Source organism: Spea bombifrons, chromosome 10, assembly GCF_027358695.1.
Source record: "Spea bombifrons isolate aSpeBom1 chromosome 10, aSpeBom1.2.pri, whole genome shotgun sequence".
NCBI classification, from domain to species: Eukaryota; Metazoa; Chordata; class Amphibia; order Anura; family Pelobatidae; genus Spea; species Spea bombifrons.
The window spans coordinates 35,812,061-35,828,288 of record NC_071096.1 but is presented as its reverse complement, the minus strand read 5'-3'; the positions used below and the strand labels follow the sequence as shown (position 1 = coordinate 35,828,288).

The following is a 16,228-nucleotide window of genomic DNA, read 5'->3' as shown; positions in this document are numbered from 1 at the left end:
AAGAGTTAATACATCAGCAGCTTATGGATGCCACCAGAAATCTATTACTAGGCGTGTATACCAATGTAGAAATAGTAGAACAGCACTCCAATATTTGGGTTGCTCGAACAGGGCTCCGCCGGCACCCCAAAATATCACAAATAAAGTCGCTCAGCGCTCCAGTAGTTAAGTGGGGTGTGTTAAATTACATTTCGACCTTACAGTGTTTGTCGAGTATATCTTGCTAAGGAACCTTAAATTTCCTAACCTTTTGAAAACTGTGTGTGTTAGATAAAAAAAAAGATGTGTGAGATGTGGCCATGATTTATTAAATCTGAATTCGTTACACTCAATATCTTATTCTTGGGAATTAGCCGGTCATGGATAAGCAGCTAGTTTACAAACCTTACAGAAGATCTAGAGAAGAACTTGTGCAAAGTTCTATATGTGTAGCCGTGTTTGTTTATTTTCATGGAAGCGTTAGTACATTTTTTATTTTCAGGTTGCACTTTGGTGATTTCGATACAAAATTAAACATTGTAATTATTCCTTTACGACCCGCAGGATGCTGCATTGTTATCGCTTGTTTGTTTAATACAGTAACGTGTAACAATTACAAGAACTAATGCAAATGCAGTGTGTTTATCACCACCCTGGGAGTGAAATAGTTACATTTCTGTGCCCTGGCTGGTTTTGTGAATTGAATGGGTTCTCAATGGGGGCCACCAGGGGGCCGAGTGCCCCAAGGAAACCTGCTTTTGTTTTTCCAGGTGACTTGGAATCATGTGACCAGGTATTTGGCAGTTGCTCTACCAGCAGCCAATAATCTTGCTGCTTGCTGCAATGTGACCCATGCATCATGGTTACCGTAACCACACGCTACAGACGCAGGATAGTTAGCACTATGCTGCCTTTCGGACTCTGCGTTTTACTTTCTTTCCCCGCCTTGTGTTTGTCGCAGGCTACGTCCATCCGGTTTGTTCAGCCTGGGAATTGTGCGGAAGACCAGTTCTATAACGTCGCCACGTTTAGCTGTAACGCCTGTACGCCCGGTGCACGGAAAAGCTCGGATGGTAAGTGTATCTGCGGTGTGTGTGTGTGGGATTGCTGTCGGTATGTTGTATACTTGTGCTAGAGCAGGAGGCTAAAATCCATGTTTTACCTCCTTTCTCGCACGAAAAGTGCAGCTTTGTACTGCGCAGAGGTATATGTTGTTGATAATACGGCATAAACACATTCTTTGGGCTTATACCAATAGGTTGTCGATACGTAACTTGCCAGGGCGGGTATAACAAAGATCCTCTGGTAGATCATGGGTTAAAACTGTCTGTTTAGCTTTGGCTCGTAGTGCACGGCTATGGACTTGTACTTAGCACTGTTTAGTAAACCTAGCCCTGTGTGTGTCCTAGGTCTGACGTGTAACTGTACCAGCGGGCATGCAGTGAGCGACCTCGGATCCCCGCTAGTGACCTGCACCAGGTGCATTGTGAGTATCGTCCATTGCGACAAAAACAACTCGCTATTAACGCTGTCTGAAATGATTCTCCCCAAAAATAATGCCGGCGGTTGGTTGCGGAACATAAATGGAGAAATCTAGGGCCACAGGGACCCCACATTTACAAGATAAGACTAAGGAGTACATTAACAATACTTCATAATACTAAGGAAAAAATGTCTGGACATAAAAATCCATATTTCATCCATCTGCACATTAAAGGTGAGGCTCCCCCGGTTTGTTGTCCATGTTCTTCCACGAGTTTGGGGTGTAATGGCGTCTCCTCTTGTCTTGCAGAACGCGGTGGTGTCCTTTGACCAGAGGGCCTGTCTCACCTGTTCCGGTGGGAACTGCTCCTGTGGGGCCAACCAAGTGAGAGGTAAAACTTTGCCCGTGGTCGGGAAAGGTTCTGGGTTACACAAAGAACGTTCCGCGTGCGGTAACCCCAAGTATCCTAGTCATTTTTATTTCTTTTCAGATGAAAACTTTTCAGACAAGACGTACACGTGTGTAACATGTAACGGCAGCACGGTGCCGAATGCTATCGGAGATGAGTAAGTAGGAACGTGGAACCCGACCGTGACCAGCGTGCTGCTAATGTACTGACACAAAACCCATCCCAAAGAGATGTTCTAGAGCAAGAGTCGGAGCAGAAGAGAAGCTCTGGCCTGCGATGGTAGATAATGTGATGTGACAAGTTCTGTATTTTTCAGATGTGTTCTATGTCAGCAAACCTTCGTAGACAGCAGCTGTAACTGCCCCAAAACCAACCAGGTAAGGCACGCATTTTACCATAAACCAAATGACATCATACATTTCACTTCCGCGTCCTTCAGCGACTCACCTTTCTGCACGGATTGTCAGGAGGAAATTTACTCTTCTGTCTCCGTCTTTTTTGCAGAGCGGGGGTCTGTGTTTCCCAACTACAAACCAGGTATCGTGGGCTCTGATCTGTGTGTTATCAATTGTTGGGGTTATCAATTGTTCCAAATGATAGAAGTGCCGGCAAAATACATTTCTTCATGGTGCCCCTTTAAACCAATACATGCCCTTCTTTACTTAAATGTACTGAAATCTGTATGGGATAGTGATGGGGTTTCACCTATAGCTCCTATTACTGGGTTAAAGCAACCCATGCCCATGTGCCCCGGTGTGTATTACCGGGCGATATGTCTCTTTGTCTTGCTTGTACTATAATAGCCAGACCAGCCTGGCTCACCCCGACTGTAAGCAGTGCACGCTGACCTGTTATATCATGTCCACAGGACATCTCTTCCACGTCGATCTGGGAGTCGCTGTACCTGTATTCCAGCTTCCAAGCTTGCAAGGTAAGCCCCTGAGCAGGCATACGGCATACTCAGGCGGTGTTCGATGGGGTTGAGGTCAGGTTGAATGTAATAGTTTAGTGTCCCAATACTTTTGTCCATATAGTGTAACATAGCCTAGATCTAGGGACATAGGGCTCTCTGTAACCTCTACACCTTCCCTTTTCTGCTTGCTCGCAGTCTTACAGCAACTTGACTGCTTGCCAGCTCCTCACTAACATGGTCACACTATACAACACCTTTACCTGGGACAGCACTGCATTCAGCCTTTACAACAGCTTCACGTAAGTACATTATTGCCCGGGGGCATTGTACAGGATCATCTGTAGGTAAAGGAATAAGAGAGAGATTTACCATATAGGCTGAAATCACATACTCAGAAACAAAAAGGTGCTTGGCAATCAAATATGGAGACTCTTTGCTTGGTGCCTGGACTGGAACTAGATAAAAGTTCTCTTACCCATGTTCGGGAACCGGCGCGGCTCTGTTATCATTTTACGTTGCTTGCATTTGCAGAAACATGTTCTTGCCTCAGCTCTTCTACAGTACGAGCGCGTCTCTGGGGACCACGGCACCTAGCGGCCTGACCTTCTCCAAAAACTCGCAGGTTAGTGTCTTGGGAACGGACGGTTACAGAAGGCAGGATCCATGTCATCCGAGATAACCCGCCACGTACTGTAACTGACTGAAAAGCTGTCACTGACACTGCCAACCCATTTGTTCTCTAAAGAACATAGAATGTGACGTCTATTGTTAACTTTGTTCCTGCCGAGCTTGGCTTGCCAGGCCTGGAGAACCACAGTTGACTTCTCACAATGATCGACTTATAAAATAACATATTAGAACAAATGGTTAATGAACAAATGTGTATTCCCTGCGTTAATATACAGTCCTGTTTTTCAGATCCAGTTTAAGGTTGTGAAGTTTGACGCTCGTGGGAAATTCTTAGGCTGGGAAAATGTAAAGGGAGGAACCTTACAGGTACTTTATGCCAATTTTTACTCAAATCTGACATAGTATCTAATGAAATACCCTTGGGTTTAAATAATCTCCCTCTTCCACAGATGTGCCCGAATACGCAGAGCGCTTTGGACGCGGCTTTTCTATTTGGGACAGTGTACAATTTATCAGTAAGTATTTAACCGAATCCTTCCTTCCAGATCCAACCGCGATAAAACCTGGATAGGAGTGAGACTCCGCTTCTTATCAGCAACTGCATGAGATATGATGTAATTCCAGCAATGATGATGTAACAAATAAATAAAATATGTGTTTGTTTCTGTAAGATGATACAATGTCATGCTTACAATTACTTTGTTTTCTTTTTTGCAGTCTGAGGGGGTCTTTGTGTAAAATGTTAATTGCTTGTTCTGGGATTATAAAAGGGAATGCATGTCAATTAAAGTTTTTTCGGGTTTAACATGTTGATATTTTGTACACTTAATACACTTTTGCATAAGACGTATTTATAAGCAAACTTTGTTTATCCTGTGCGATCAGTGCACAGCGCAGGTATCTGAACTCCTGCTAAAAGTACCGGAACCCGTGTTCTATGAGCTCTTCCTATCTTATACCGATCCCAGCGGAGCCAGCATGCTGTGGCCTGTCCCCGTGTGGAACGCAGACCTTCAAGCCAGCCAGAGTAAGCCCACTATTGTGTCCCCTTGTCTGTAACGTTTGGAGCCAGACCGTACATTACCACCATTCCCGTCGCAACAACTTACAACCCTAGCCTTGCTGTGCATTGTAATAATAATATATTTTACATGTCTCTGCAGCTTTAAGGTATGTTTAGTTATGAGATTTTATTTTGCATACCCTCTGATTTTAATTCTTCTAAGAGCCTTTTAGTTTTGATGTATAAGTAGGGGTTATGTGTAGGTGCCAACGTCTGGGTATTCGTTTCATCGTTCTAATGGACAATGCCAATCGTTTTTTACTGTACGGCTCGCATTGCAACATCTATTTTGTGAGTTTTACGGGGTTAAGGAGTGCTATAAATCTCTATACCCTGGAAATCTCTATACCCTGGAAATCATTGAATAGCAGCCCCATATTTCACGGTGCCGTTTTTGGCCACATGTCGGGTTCTGGTCCCAATGTTTTCTTTATTCAGAATCGGGGCAAACCATGTATATTTTAAAAGCACATTAGCCATAAATGAGATATAAATGAAAGCACATAGTTCCTAATATCACTGTAGACCATGGCATCATGTAACGGGTCGGGAGCAGCCGCGAGAGAACCAGTATACTTCCAGTTAGCCCACAATGCATTTTAAGCCTGACATTCAACATTCTCAAATTTAAATAAATTACTGAAAACAAAGTGATTTAAGCAAGAAGTTGTGTATTAGTGCAAATAAAGCCATAGCGCTCATAAAAAATAATTGTGCTAAAAATGTAAAAGGGAGGTGGGGGGGGTCGTGCGTGAGCTGCGTGGATTATCAGAGAGTGTATGTGTGTATGTGTAGATGTGTAGATGTGGAAGTGTATAGTGTTATGTGGTAGGCAGGCAACGATCGTGGTAAGAGACGCGCCAACACCAAAGGAGTGGAGGAAGCAGGGTTGGTCAGTAACCACAATCAACATAGTAATCAGAATCCAAGGGATCAACAAACAAGTTTAGGCACCACTCTGGCATGGCTGAGAGGTTTGGAGCACGCCTGGGATTAATAGGCTGTTCATCGAGGGAAGGAAGAATAGGGGAGAGTCAGGGCAAAAAGCAGGCATCATAAGGCCAGGGAGAGGCCGATCATCTAGCTGCCGTGTGGCCTAACAGAGAAGTGTTCTATCCGCGATCTGGGGAATATATGATGATATAGTTTTAGAGTGGGTGCGTATGAATGTATCAGATAGGAGGAGGCACGCATCATATATTCCTGGGGAGAAAAAAAAACCTTCAGTTGCCTTGTGGCCTAATGGTTAGGTGTAATGCCCGCCATGTGGAGTGTTGCTGGTTTGATTGCTGTTGTATATGCAACTCTAACTAAAAAAAAACATATATGCGTTGAGTGCTATTTTTTACACAAAGCGGTCATAAAGATATTTAAAAAAAAGCGAAAAGGCTAGGCGCACTACCGACTGGTTCTTATCCCCATTCATTCTGACACCGCAATCACACACCACCGAGCATACCCATACATCACTCCACTCAATCGCTTGCCAGGCCTCACGGGAATTTGAACCAGTAACCTTTATGCATGGTGAGTAGGACACCTAACACGAGAGCCACCACTGTGGCAAACCAAGTGTGCTCGCCCGTAATACTTATACTCAAATTCACCCACTTTTGAAAAAACAAAAAAATTACACGGCTATATATTTAGGAAACCGAGCAATGGAGATTAAAACCAGCAACCTTTCGTATGGCGGGTAACCCACCTAACAGCTATGCCACCAGTGCAACTGGGAGTTTTCTGCCAGGCTGTTCCAGAAATACTCACAGGCACCCACTATACATATACGTAATCCCACAATATATAATCGCATGGATCCAAATCAGCGATTCTTTATATTTTAGAGACCACAACTAACCATTAAACCAACACACGGCTAGACACGAAAGCTTGCCTGCTCCACGGACACTCTATGGCCAAAAGTATTGAGAGACACCTCGTATTTACTAAATTCAGGTGTTCCAATCAGACTCATTGCCATAGGTTATAAACCAACCGCCTCGCCATGCAGCCCTCGTTTACAGGCATTTGTGAAGAGAATGGGTCGTTCTGAGGAGCTCTGTGAGTCAGCCCTGCTAGATATTCTACGACAACTGTACGTGGGATTATTGGGAAGCGGAAGTGTTGGGGAAGAGTGGTAACTTTGTTCTGTGGAACTTTGAATCTCACTTCTCTGTTTGGGAGTCTGCTGGGAGAGTCTGAGTTTGGTGGATGTCTGGAGAGCTTTACCTGTCCGACTGCATTTTGCTAGCTAAGGTTTGGTGGGGAGGGATAATGGTCTGGGGCTGTTTTTCATGAGTTGTGCCCCTTACTTCCAGTGAAGGGAACTCCTAATGCTTCAGAATACCAATACACTTTGGACAATGCTATGCTAACTTTGTGGGAACAGTTTGGGGGACGCCATTTTGTATTCTAGAATGACTGTGCCCCAGTACACATGCAAGGTCCATAAAGACCGGGTTGGAGGAGTTATGGGTGGATGACGTTGGTCCACACTGACCTCAACCAAAAAAAACCCTGTTGGTGTAATGGTCTGGTGTCCCAGTACTCTTTTCCAAATAGTGTGCACTCATATGCACCTATGGGGGGTGCGTTTGAGTATGTATGCATAGGGCATAATATGTATATGAGAGTCTAGCTGTCTGGAGTAAATGTGTGGAATACCTGTGATATGTAGGGTCCCTGGTTCACCTGCAATCAGATCCTGTATCAACCATCTAGGAAAGTAGGGTATTTGTGCTATCAGAATTCACCTTTCTGTGGAAACCTGTCCCGCACAAGTACTATATTCTGAAATACCTTGTTAATATTGTAACATGTCTCATACCTCTACAGACTCATTGAGCTCCAGAGCTCTGAAACGCTTTTACCTGGTGGACGCTCTTTCGGGCAGACAGGGAAGTCTCTCCAACCAGCCAACTTATATCACGGTTGCAACGAGAATTGATCTCAGGTGAGCCATGTCCAAAACCAGGTGTGTTGTAATCTAAAAACTTCACTAAATCTGAATTACTGAGCCTTGTCTCTGCATCCAAACAGAGTATATCTGCCAACCAGCTCGCCGGGAAGCCAGCCCCCTTTCCAGCTGACGGTAAAATATGGGAGGACATCCGATCTGAGTGGGTCAATGCAGGTCAGTGGGACCTTCATGGAGAAGGCAACTGCAAAAGCTGGCATGCGCTTCCAAATACTACACTCCAATGACTAATGCCTCTCGTCGTCCTCTTAGGTCTCATTTAATGTGGCGTACACTCAAAGTCAAGGGACCTATAAGAGAGATACAGATGTAAGCCAAGAGATACATTGTAAGCTGTGAAATGATACACTTGTATTTACATTAGCCCTTTAATTACATACTATTTCCCCCCTTACAGATTGCTCTGGGTGTCTTCGGGTCACTAGCCACTCTCTATGCCCTTCTAGAGACCAGCAGCTGGTTACGGAGATCAGGACAACAGAATATTGGCCTGATGGTAAATATAATTTTATTGTTTGCAGGGCAACCTAGGTGGCCAGGGCAGTTTAGGAGTACGTTCTTTAAGACTAGTTCTAGGTTGTTTGGTCAGTAACCAAAGTAAATGGTCTGTCGTTGATCCTTTGCAGTAATTGCATCAGTACCGATAGTACATGTGGCCGGACACGCAAAGCCTGTCTGCTCCATGTACACGCTATGGACAAAAGTATTGGGACACACATCTTAATTGGCGAATTCAAGTGTTTCAATTAGACCCAGTGAAACAGGAGTACAAAATCAAGCACCTGGCCGTGCAGTCTGCATTTACAAACACTTGTGGGGAAAATGGGTTCTTCTAAAGAGCTCGGTATTGTATCGGTTCTGATGCAATACAGTAGTGGAATCACCATAGCAGCCAAAATGAATGCCTGTGCAAACTGCTCCAATTATACAACTCTGCATCGGAATTATTCTTTATGCATAACCAGTTGTGACAAACAATCATATTAAGCAGAAGATTCTTCAATAATAGACAAAACCTGCCCTCTTTGTTCCATGTCTTCATCAATTCATATATATTTATATTTTGTTACTCAGGTGATTATTAAGTTTTTTGGCTTTGCATCTGGATCTCTGGCCAACGCTTTCTTCCTTATTGCTTTTGGGACAGCAATATATTGGCTAATTGCATTTAAGGTAATACACCTAAGTCATAATGACGCTCTAAACATTTTATCAATGCATATTTTATTTATATTATATTGCCTGTGACTTTTCTTTCTCAGTAAACATTGTGTGCTGTTATAGGAATGAAACCATTCATGTGCCATTTCATAATGGGTTTCACAAAGGTAAAATTATAACCGTCAGTGTTTGGCTCATTAATCTACAAGCATTCCATTGTTTTTCTTTGAACCTTAAGGGACAGAACTCTGCAGTCACCGTTACATTACCTCCTGCTGGTGGACAAGTCGAGATGGATTTTATCATCTATCTCTCGGTTGCTTTTGCGCTGAAGGTAATGTGCGGATCCCTGCAAATAATTAAGGAGTTACAACCCAATTTTGATGTGAATCACTCGCTGATGTCTTTGTTACAGACGCTGGAATTGATTCACCTTCTGATCACTCAACTAACTGTCACCATATTTCTGATTGACTGGGAAAAGTCTAAGGACAAATATCCTCAAGGTACGTTCCTGTCTTCCCCTTCTACTCTACATGAACTGCAGCATTACTATAACATTTAAAAACAAATATTTATCGCAAGATCCTGCTGCCCTGGTAGTTCTTCTTTCTATATTCAATCTATCTTGGGGTTAGAAGAGTTAGGTCTTTAAAAACTAGCAAGCGGAATCAATGTAGACATTCATGTACCTGCTTCAGCCTTTAAATGTGTCTCTAAACGGCTCTTCTGATGAGTAAAAGCACAGCGTACGTTCCTTCATTTCCGTATTCTGTATTCCAGGAAAGCCAAGCGTCAGTTTCTGGAGGACCATTCTGGTGGCCAACGAGTGGAATGAGATCCAGGCTCATCGGAAACTGAGTCCTCTCTTCCAGCTGTTTTGTGTGTTGCTGCTTCTAGAGGTAAAAAAAGAAAAGGTTTGGGCCATTCCTGGGTACAAGAACAGTGTTTCTAATGCCGCATTTAGTGCAAAATGTTAGGCAGTTTAGGTGGAACAGCACCTTTTAAAGTTTTGACTAAATAGAATTGAGACAAATCCATGTGTTAATTGATATAAAGTGTTATAAAGTTAATTTTATTTAGTCTGCAAAACACTATTCTCGTATGTATCGGAACATTCAATGTGTATTAAAAAACAATTGTGAAATTATACACTTTATAAGCAACATATGTCACCTTTTGTTGGTGCACAGTTGCAAATTAGCATAAAATGGATAACTTACTGAATGATCAACAGACACTGTAGAAAAAAATCCTCTATAGCATGTGTTTTTGCAAGGGAGCTGCACAGGAGCCCTGTTTAAGTATTCGCTGCCAAAGTAACATTTTGTGTATATTTCCAGGTTGTGGGCATTAAGAACATCACTGCCAAAGATTTAAATCTGGACCTGAGCCCCGCGTCCGGTACCTGCCTCGCTCCATGGAGCATTATCCTCAGATTTGGCATGGCTGGCTCCATATGGCTGGCGGTGGGCATTGTACAGGTGAGAGTTGCATCTGTGTCACTGTATACATTTTATTTTCTTTCAGAAGGTGTCCAGAGTTGTCTAATCATTGTGTGTTTGCAGATTCTGTTCTTCATTTGCATCTATGAAAGATTTTTCGAAGACCCAATTCGCCAGTTCACGGATTTGTGCTCTCTCACCAATGTGAGTGTGAAATGTTACCCAGCCTTTTTCCTATGAATATTAGGTGGGTTGAGGCTTCTGAGAGGGTAAAGGAGGGTAAATCTGTTAATTAACACTACCGGCACGCATTAAAAGAACAGCTTAGTGACTGACCGTAGGCAACACAGACACAAGCAAGCCCATTCCTACAGTTAAGCTACTGCTTAATCAAATACTAACTTGTAGTCAGCGGAGAACTTGTTGTGGGTCCACATTTGGCGCTTGAAGTCCTGTCTAGCATCATTTTTAAGCAATCTTAATGTCCCTTTTCAGGTCTCTGTCTTCATACTGACGCATAAGTGCTACGGTTATTATATCCATGGTCGTTCCGTCCACGGCCAGGCTGACGTGAGCATGGAGACGATGTTGTCCAATCTGCAGAAGGAGGAGGTAAATAATCCTAAATTAGTATTTTAATTGTATGCTGGCTTTACAAAACAAGGTCTTTTTAAAATTTTCTCCCCTCTCCAGGAAAACTTGTGTCCATTGAGAGGCCTAGAACCAAACTCTGAGCTCCAGACGTTTGAGGTTCTGCTGAGCGAGCGTGTACGCGAGCAATATGAGAAGATAACCGAACCACTTTTAGAGGTATGTTGCATGGAAATATCATCTACCTGGGCCCATTACAACCTACCAGAGTTTAACTTCAATTTTCCAATGCAACTCCTGAACATGAATGAACTGGAGGTATCTCGCACCGACGAGTCTTGACCTACGCAAAATCTTGGCATGAAATGTGTGGAACAATAATCTCGCAATGTAATTATCAAATGGATGCCAAATATGCAAGTCTTGTGAGAACGGAAAAGGATCCCTGCAATAAACAAAATCTTACCCTCTTTTTTTAAAGGTTTCCAGACAACAAAAGGCATCAAAGGAACAGAATACACACTTACAGCAACGGATTAAAACCTACTATACCATTAACCGCTTCCTCTCCTCCTTCTTGGATCATGTAAGTTCAAAGTTTCAGAATGGAGTATTTTAAACTGAAAGATCCTTGTTTATCCCCATTCATGTTCAAAATCAAACACCGAATATAATATTTACCTGTTGCCAACTCTTGTAGTCTTTACCAAGGCTTTTCCCACGGTGATCAAAACTCACCACGCTAGTATCCTATCCTTTTGGAAGGTTTAGAAGTTATCCAGATTCACTTTTGGTGGCTTGTGCTGTAATTCCAAAGAAAAGAAAATTCATCTTTCTGCAGCACCGCAATGTTTGCTTCATTTATAAATCCCTGACAAAGACAACTTATGTTCAAATACTTTATCATTTGTTTTATATAGGCTGTAATTTGTTCACTTTGGGTTTGGCTGTGTTTACCATATATAGCCATACTATTACACACTTCTATATATTTATATTTCATTTCTTCATTGCTTTCAGGTATATAAAGAAATGGACTATATTGTGAAGAATAAACTCTTTCTAGAAAACATCATAGACATGGAGTTTCAACAGCCAATCGACAAGTCTTTTTTCTATAACGGCGAGTACTTATTTGTGAAAGCATAAGACATGAGTTGACTCGGCACTCCGTTAAATTCAATACTACAAAACAAACAATCTCACGTGGCAGCAACAGAGGCTCAACCACTGACTAAAAAGACAATGCCTTTAACTCAACACTTGGTGAATAGACATGTTTAAGAATTCCAGACCAGCGTGGGCATATTTACTTGGACACTAAAGCTCATTTGTTTCAAATGAGTCATGGGGTTGCTCGCGTTTATACAACCCCAAGCTTGGTGTACGTAAAGTCAAAACTGACGCTAATGCGTTACAAAGTTCCAACTAATTCAGTCTCGCTTCTGTTGCAGACAACCGATCGCGGTTTAGCCAGACGCTGTTCTATGGCAATGAACTGACGTTACTCCTGTTTGACACGCTGCTCTTCTGCATTGTTGATTTGGGGACACAGAATTTTGTACTGGCAACAATAATCACCTTCGTTGTGCAAATGGTAAGTCTTTGTTTTATGTTTCTAACTTACGTGAGAGTCTGGTTCTTAAACATTTGCCAAATGACACTTTGGTAATTCAGACTGTGTGCCACCAGAATGCATTTGAAATCAAACAATCAAGGTGAATTACGTTTGTAACCATGCTAAAGTAACTTATTTCAAGGCTAAACTGTGTTTTATTAAAATTTGACGTATCTACCATTTCTTTCTAGATTGTGAAACTCTTGCGCCTTTATATTGGGAAGAAGAACCTGTCGTCGCAGACAATGGTGGAGGAGAACTTTCTCATCTAAAGCAACAGTACGTTGGAAACCGTTACCCAAGTATTGGTCGGAAACCGACGTTACAGAACAGGATTAAAGCGTGAGTGCCAGCAACCACGGGACTACAAGTCTCCCATGACAAGAAGACAGAAATGTGTATCTTGCGTTTCAAACCTAGAACGCTGAACAGTAAGAAGAAACCATGTCAATCTCCAAACATTGGACATTGTTGTCAACTGCAGGCCGCCGTGTATTCTCAGAGCTGTTGCTGGATTTAAATTGGACTGCATTACAAGTGTCGGTTAAGTCTCCAAACGTTTTAACACTGGTGTTAGAATTGTAAATAATGTGCCTTTGCAACTGTGACAATTTATTGGTCTGTATTTATCATGCCTTAACTTGATGTATGTAAAGTTCTTGTCTGTTGCATTATATCATGATATAAAAGGAAAGAAATAAAACAAACCAAAAAAAAAGTAATGTAAGTCCTTTCCCCTCCTACCTCAGATTCACTTAGGAGAAACGTACCTTGTTACGAAGATACCGGCCTCTTCTTGTTCGATTACCTCCAGATCCATGACATTACACCCTCTGTGCCGATCTGTGGGCTATCGTTACTGGAGACGTACCTCGAAATCGGGAGATGACAAAGCACTGCGCAATGAAACAAAAATTCAAGTTCGACTGGGGTTGTTAGCATGACTGATAACCTCCTAAACCGCACGTTAAATCGCCACGTCTTGCTCATTGAACTTACTGCTCACTTGTCCGAAACTTGCTAATTTAGGAGGCCACCAACGAGCACTTAGCTTGTACATGTAATTGGCGCAAGAAATACATATCACAATAAGAGACTTGGTTAAGTCCACATTACTGCCACAAATTATAATGGTCTACAAGGTGTCACCAAATGCACTAGCTTTATGAGTAGAAGGGTTTTAAGTAATGTCACAAGAAAATGCAGAGAACATCAGTAGCATTGGTTTAAATTCCAAATCATGCTCGTTTCAGCTACCCACAAAAGTATCTGCCTACTGTGCAGCTTTGGCAATAACAAAGATCGACAACCAGGTATTTGTTCTGAACTCTGCCTATCCACATCCCAGCTTGGATCCTCCAATTATACCATCCGGGTTTCAATTCTCTTACCTGGCAAAAGAAAAGACTCAGAATATCATAAAAAGTATTACAACTACCAAAGAGAAAAGGGTTTTTTTGGAGCACCTAACTTAACACTATGCTATAAGGCAACAGCAATAGCCCAGATACTCTTGGCTTACTAAAACATTCAAGTGTCGCTTTAAGTAGAGTTAAAGTACACTTTCGGCCCCTTGCCACTTCCTAGAGCTGTTGTGGTTCCAACCCAGGATCCACTCCTTACTCCCAAACACAGTCTGGTCACGGAGAATTTGGAGAAGTTCGATACCCAAAATTCCAGCTCTCTCCTAAAGATGTATTCTTGTTCATGAAAGCCAGGAATATCTTAGGGGTAATACCTACCCTAGACAGAACACTGCCCACATATGACATCAAATGTATTCTTAAATCGACCTCTGGCCGTAAAGGGACAATCTCTTGTTGCCATGACTCCCTCATTACTCACAACGATCCCAGCAAACTCATACATAGGAATGTCTAGGTGTAGCAACAACAACCTGGAGACAGAGGTCCTTCTTCACTGGTGACCAATTCTTTATATACTGATACTCGCTAAACGCCTCATATTCCCAGACTCTGGAAATCCACTACTACTCGTACTTCACGTGAGTGAGTACCTGGTATCTGGCGCACCCGGCCCATCTCCCCAGAGACTGAAGGAGCACTAGGAAGGGGATGCAGGCTGCATCGTTCCCCTGAGTAGGCATGGGAGATGGCAGAGCCCGCAAATCCTCACCAGCTGAGTAAGTGCCTGTGAGATTGCGTGGCTGGCCATCTCCCTAGCGGCACCTTGAAGAGGATGCAGGCCGCATCACTCTCCACTGGCTGAATGAGTGCATCACCCAGACACTCAGCCCCTGGGAAATGATGCTGCCTTCATCCCTTACCTGATGCTCCTTCTGCCGCTGAGGAGATGGGCAAGCTGCACCATCTCCCAGGCACTCACTCTGCTGGAGGGGAATGATGTGGCCTTAATCACATCCCGTCTGCATGCCATTTTCTCTCGTCTGATAATATTATTAGTTCTAAGAGTCCGATCCTCGTCCTGTTGGAAAAGGTGGGTTTTGCAAGGTTTTTATTTGAACTAAAAGCCCAGATTTAATAGGTTAAAGGAAAGGGAATAGGTTTTGGAGACACCTGGTTGCTAACTAATCTCCGGAAGTAGGCCATGTACATTAAAGAAAACACACACAGCGGTATAGCCACTGCAGTCAGACTTTAGATACTAACAGGAAAGCTTGATGAACGCATCCCCTGGGTAACTGACAGCGGAGGCCCAATTAATACGCGCTCGCAAACTAGGAAGGGTTATATAAGGCCGTTTCCAAATGATTAAAATTCTACAGTGAGAAAGATTATTCAAAAGTGGAAAACATTCAGGGGTGGAAGTTCCAGGAAATTCACCCCAAGGCACTGCTCAGGGAAATTGCAAAAAACCTCGATAGGCCTCAGTCAGAGGGTTAGATCGTAATGTTCATGAAAGAACACTTAGAAGTATGGTTTGTTTGGAAGGGTTGCCAGGAGAAAGCCTCTTCTCTCTAAAAAGAACGTGGCAGGACGGCTTAAGTATGAAAAATTGTGGAGATGTTTGGCCATAATGCACAGCGCCACATTTGGTGAAAATCAATCACAAACACCTCGTATCCCTACCTAGGAAATTTTGGGCCTACCCTTGCGGGACATTGCTAGGGATGCCCACTGACATCAGCAGGCGGTCCTGCTGATGTGGGTGGGCGGTCCCACTGACATCGTGGGAAACACCCCAATTTTAAAGGGAAATGGGTGGGTCAAACCCGGAGAGTTCCCGGTTATGCTCGTACCAACTGTAAAGCACGGTGGGGTGGGGTGATGGTTTGGTTTGTTTTGCAGCCACAGGACCTGGGAAGCTTGCAGTCATTGAGGTTGACCATGGGTCATGCAACAGGACATTGATCCCAATCACACCAGCAAATTTACAACACAAACAAATACCCGCAAACCTCATTCAACTGAAGCAGCATTGTAAAGAAGAGGGGCTAAAATTCCTCCAAAACAATGCGAGAGACATACCGGAAAGGACTACTTCACGTCATTGTTGCTTATTGGCACATCAAAGATGGGACCCAATTCTTGGGGATGGTGTCATATAATCGATCATGTGATCAGAGGGGTGTGTTCTTGAAACAGAGTCTGATTTAGGGGCAATGCAGGGACCTCAAAAGCAGAACTCCATGATATACTCTGATCGGAACAATATCATAAGAAACCGTCTGGACTTAAGGACTTAAGGCGAGAGGGGATGCAGAGTGTGGAGCTGCAGAGTGATGGCGAGAGGGGATGCAGAGTGTGGAGATGCAGAGTGATGGCGAGAGGGGATGCAGAGTGTGGAGATGCAGAGTACAGGCGAGAGGGGATGCAGAGTGCGGAGATGCAGAGTGTGTGTGCGCGCGAGAGAGAGAGGACGCAGAGTGAGTGTCTGTGCGCTCGCGAAAGAGAGGGGACGCAGAGTGTGTGTGCGCGCGAGAGGGGGGAAACAGATTGAGCGCAGTGTGTGAGGTGGCGCAAAATGTGAAGGGGGCA

At 43.4% G+C, this 16,228-nt stretch overlaps 1 protein-coding gene and 1 long non-coding RNA gene across 2 annotated transcripts; one reads left to right on the top strand and one right to left on the bottom strand.

Annotated features, from left to right (window-relative positions):
• Nucleotides 1-538: 538 nt before the first annotated feature.
• On the top strand, nt 539-12,589 carry LOC128466892 (meckelin-like). The gene is made up of 28 exons (XM_053448307.1): nt 539-1,052; nt 1,389-1,465; nt 1,772-1,853; nt 1,953-2,028; nt 2,188-2,248; nt 2,376-2,408; nt 2,740-2,802; nt 2,980-3,083; nt 3,316-3,406; nt 3,703-3,780; nt 3,864-3,929; nt 4,300-4,441; nt 7,313-7,430; nt 7,517-7,610; nt 7,707-7,763; nt 7,852-7,950; nt 8,529-8,627; nt 8,854-8,949; nt 9,031-9,121; nt 9,399-9,517; nt 9,959-10,099; nt 10,184-10,264; nt 10,556-10,672; nt 10,754-10,870; nt 11,133-11,237; nt 11,672-11,774; nt 12,106-12,248; nt 12,461-12,589. Exons 1-28 carry the CDS (start codon nt 839-841, stop codon nt 12,539-12,541), a joined length of 2,748 nt encoding a protein of 915 aa, XP_053304282.1. The 5' UTR covers nt 539-838; the 3' UTR covers nt 12,542-12,589.
• On the bottom strand, nt 7,624-9,432 carry LOC128466895 (uncharacterized). Its single transcript, XR_008345650.1, has 3 exons — nt 9,308-9,432; nt 8,885-8,964; nt 7,624-7,744 (listed from the first exon to the last, which is right to left on the bottom strand). It is a non-coding gene; the product is annotated as an uncharacterized LOC128466895 (long non-coding RNA).
• Nucleotides 12,590-16,228: the final 3,639 nt, after the last annotated feature.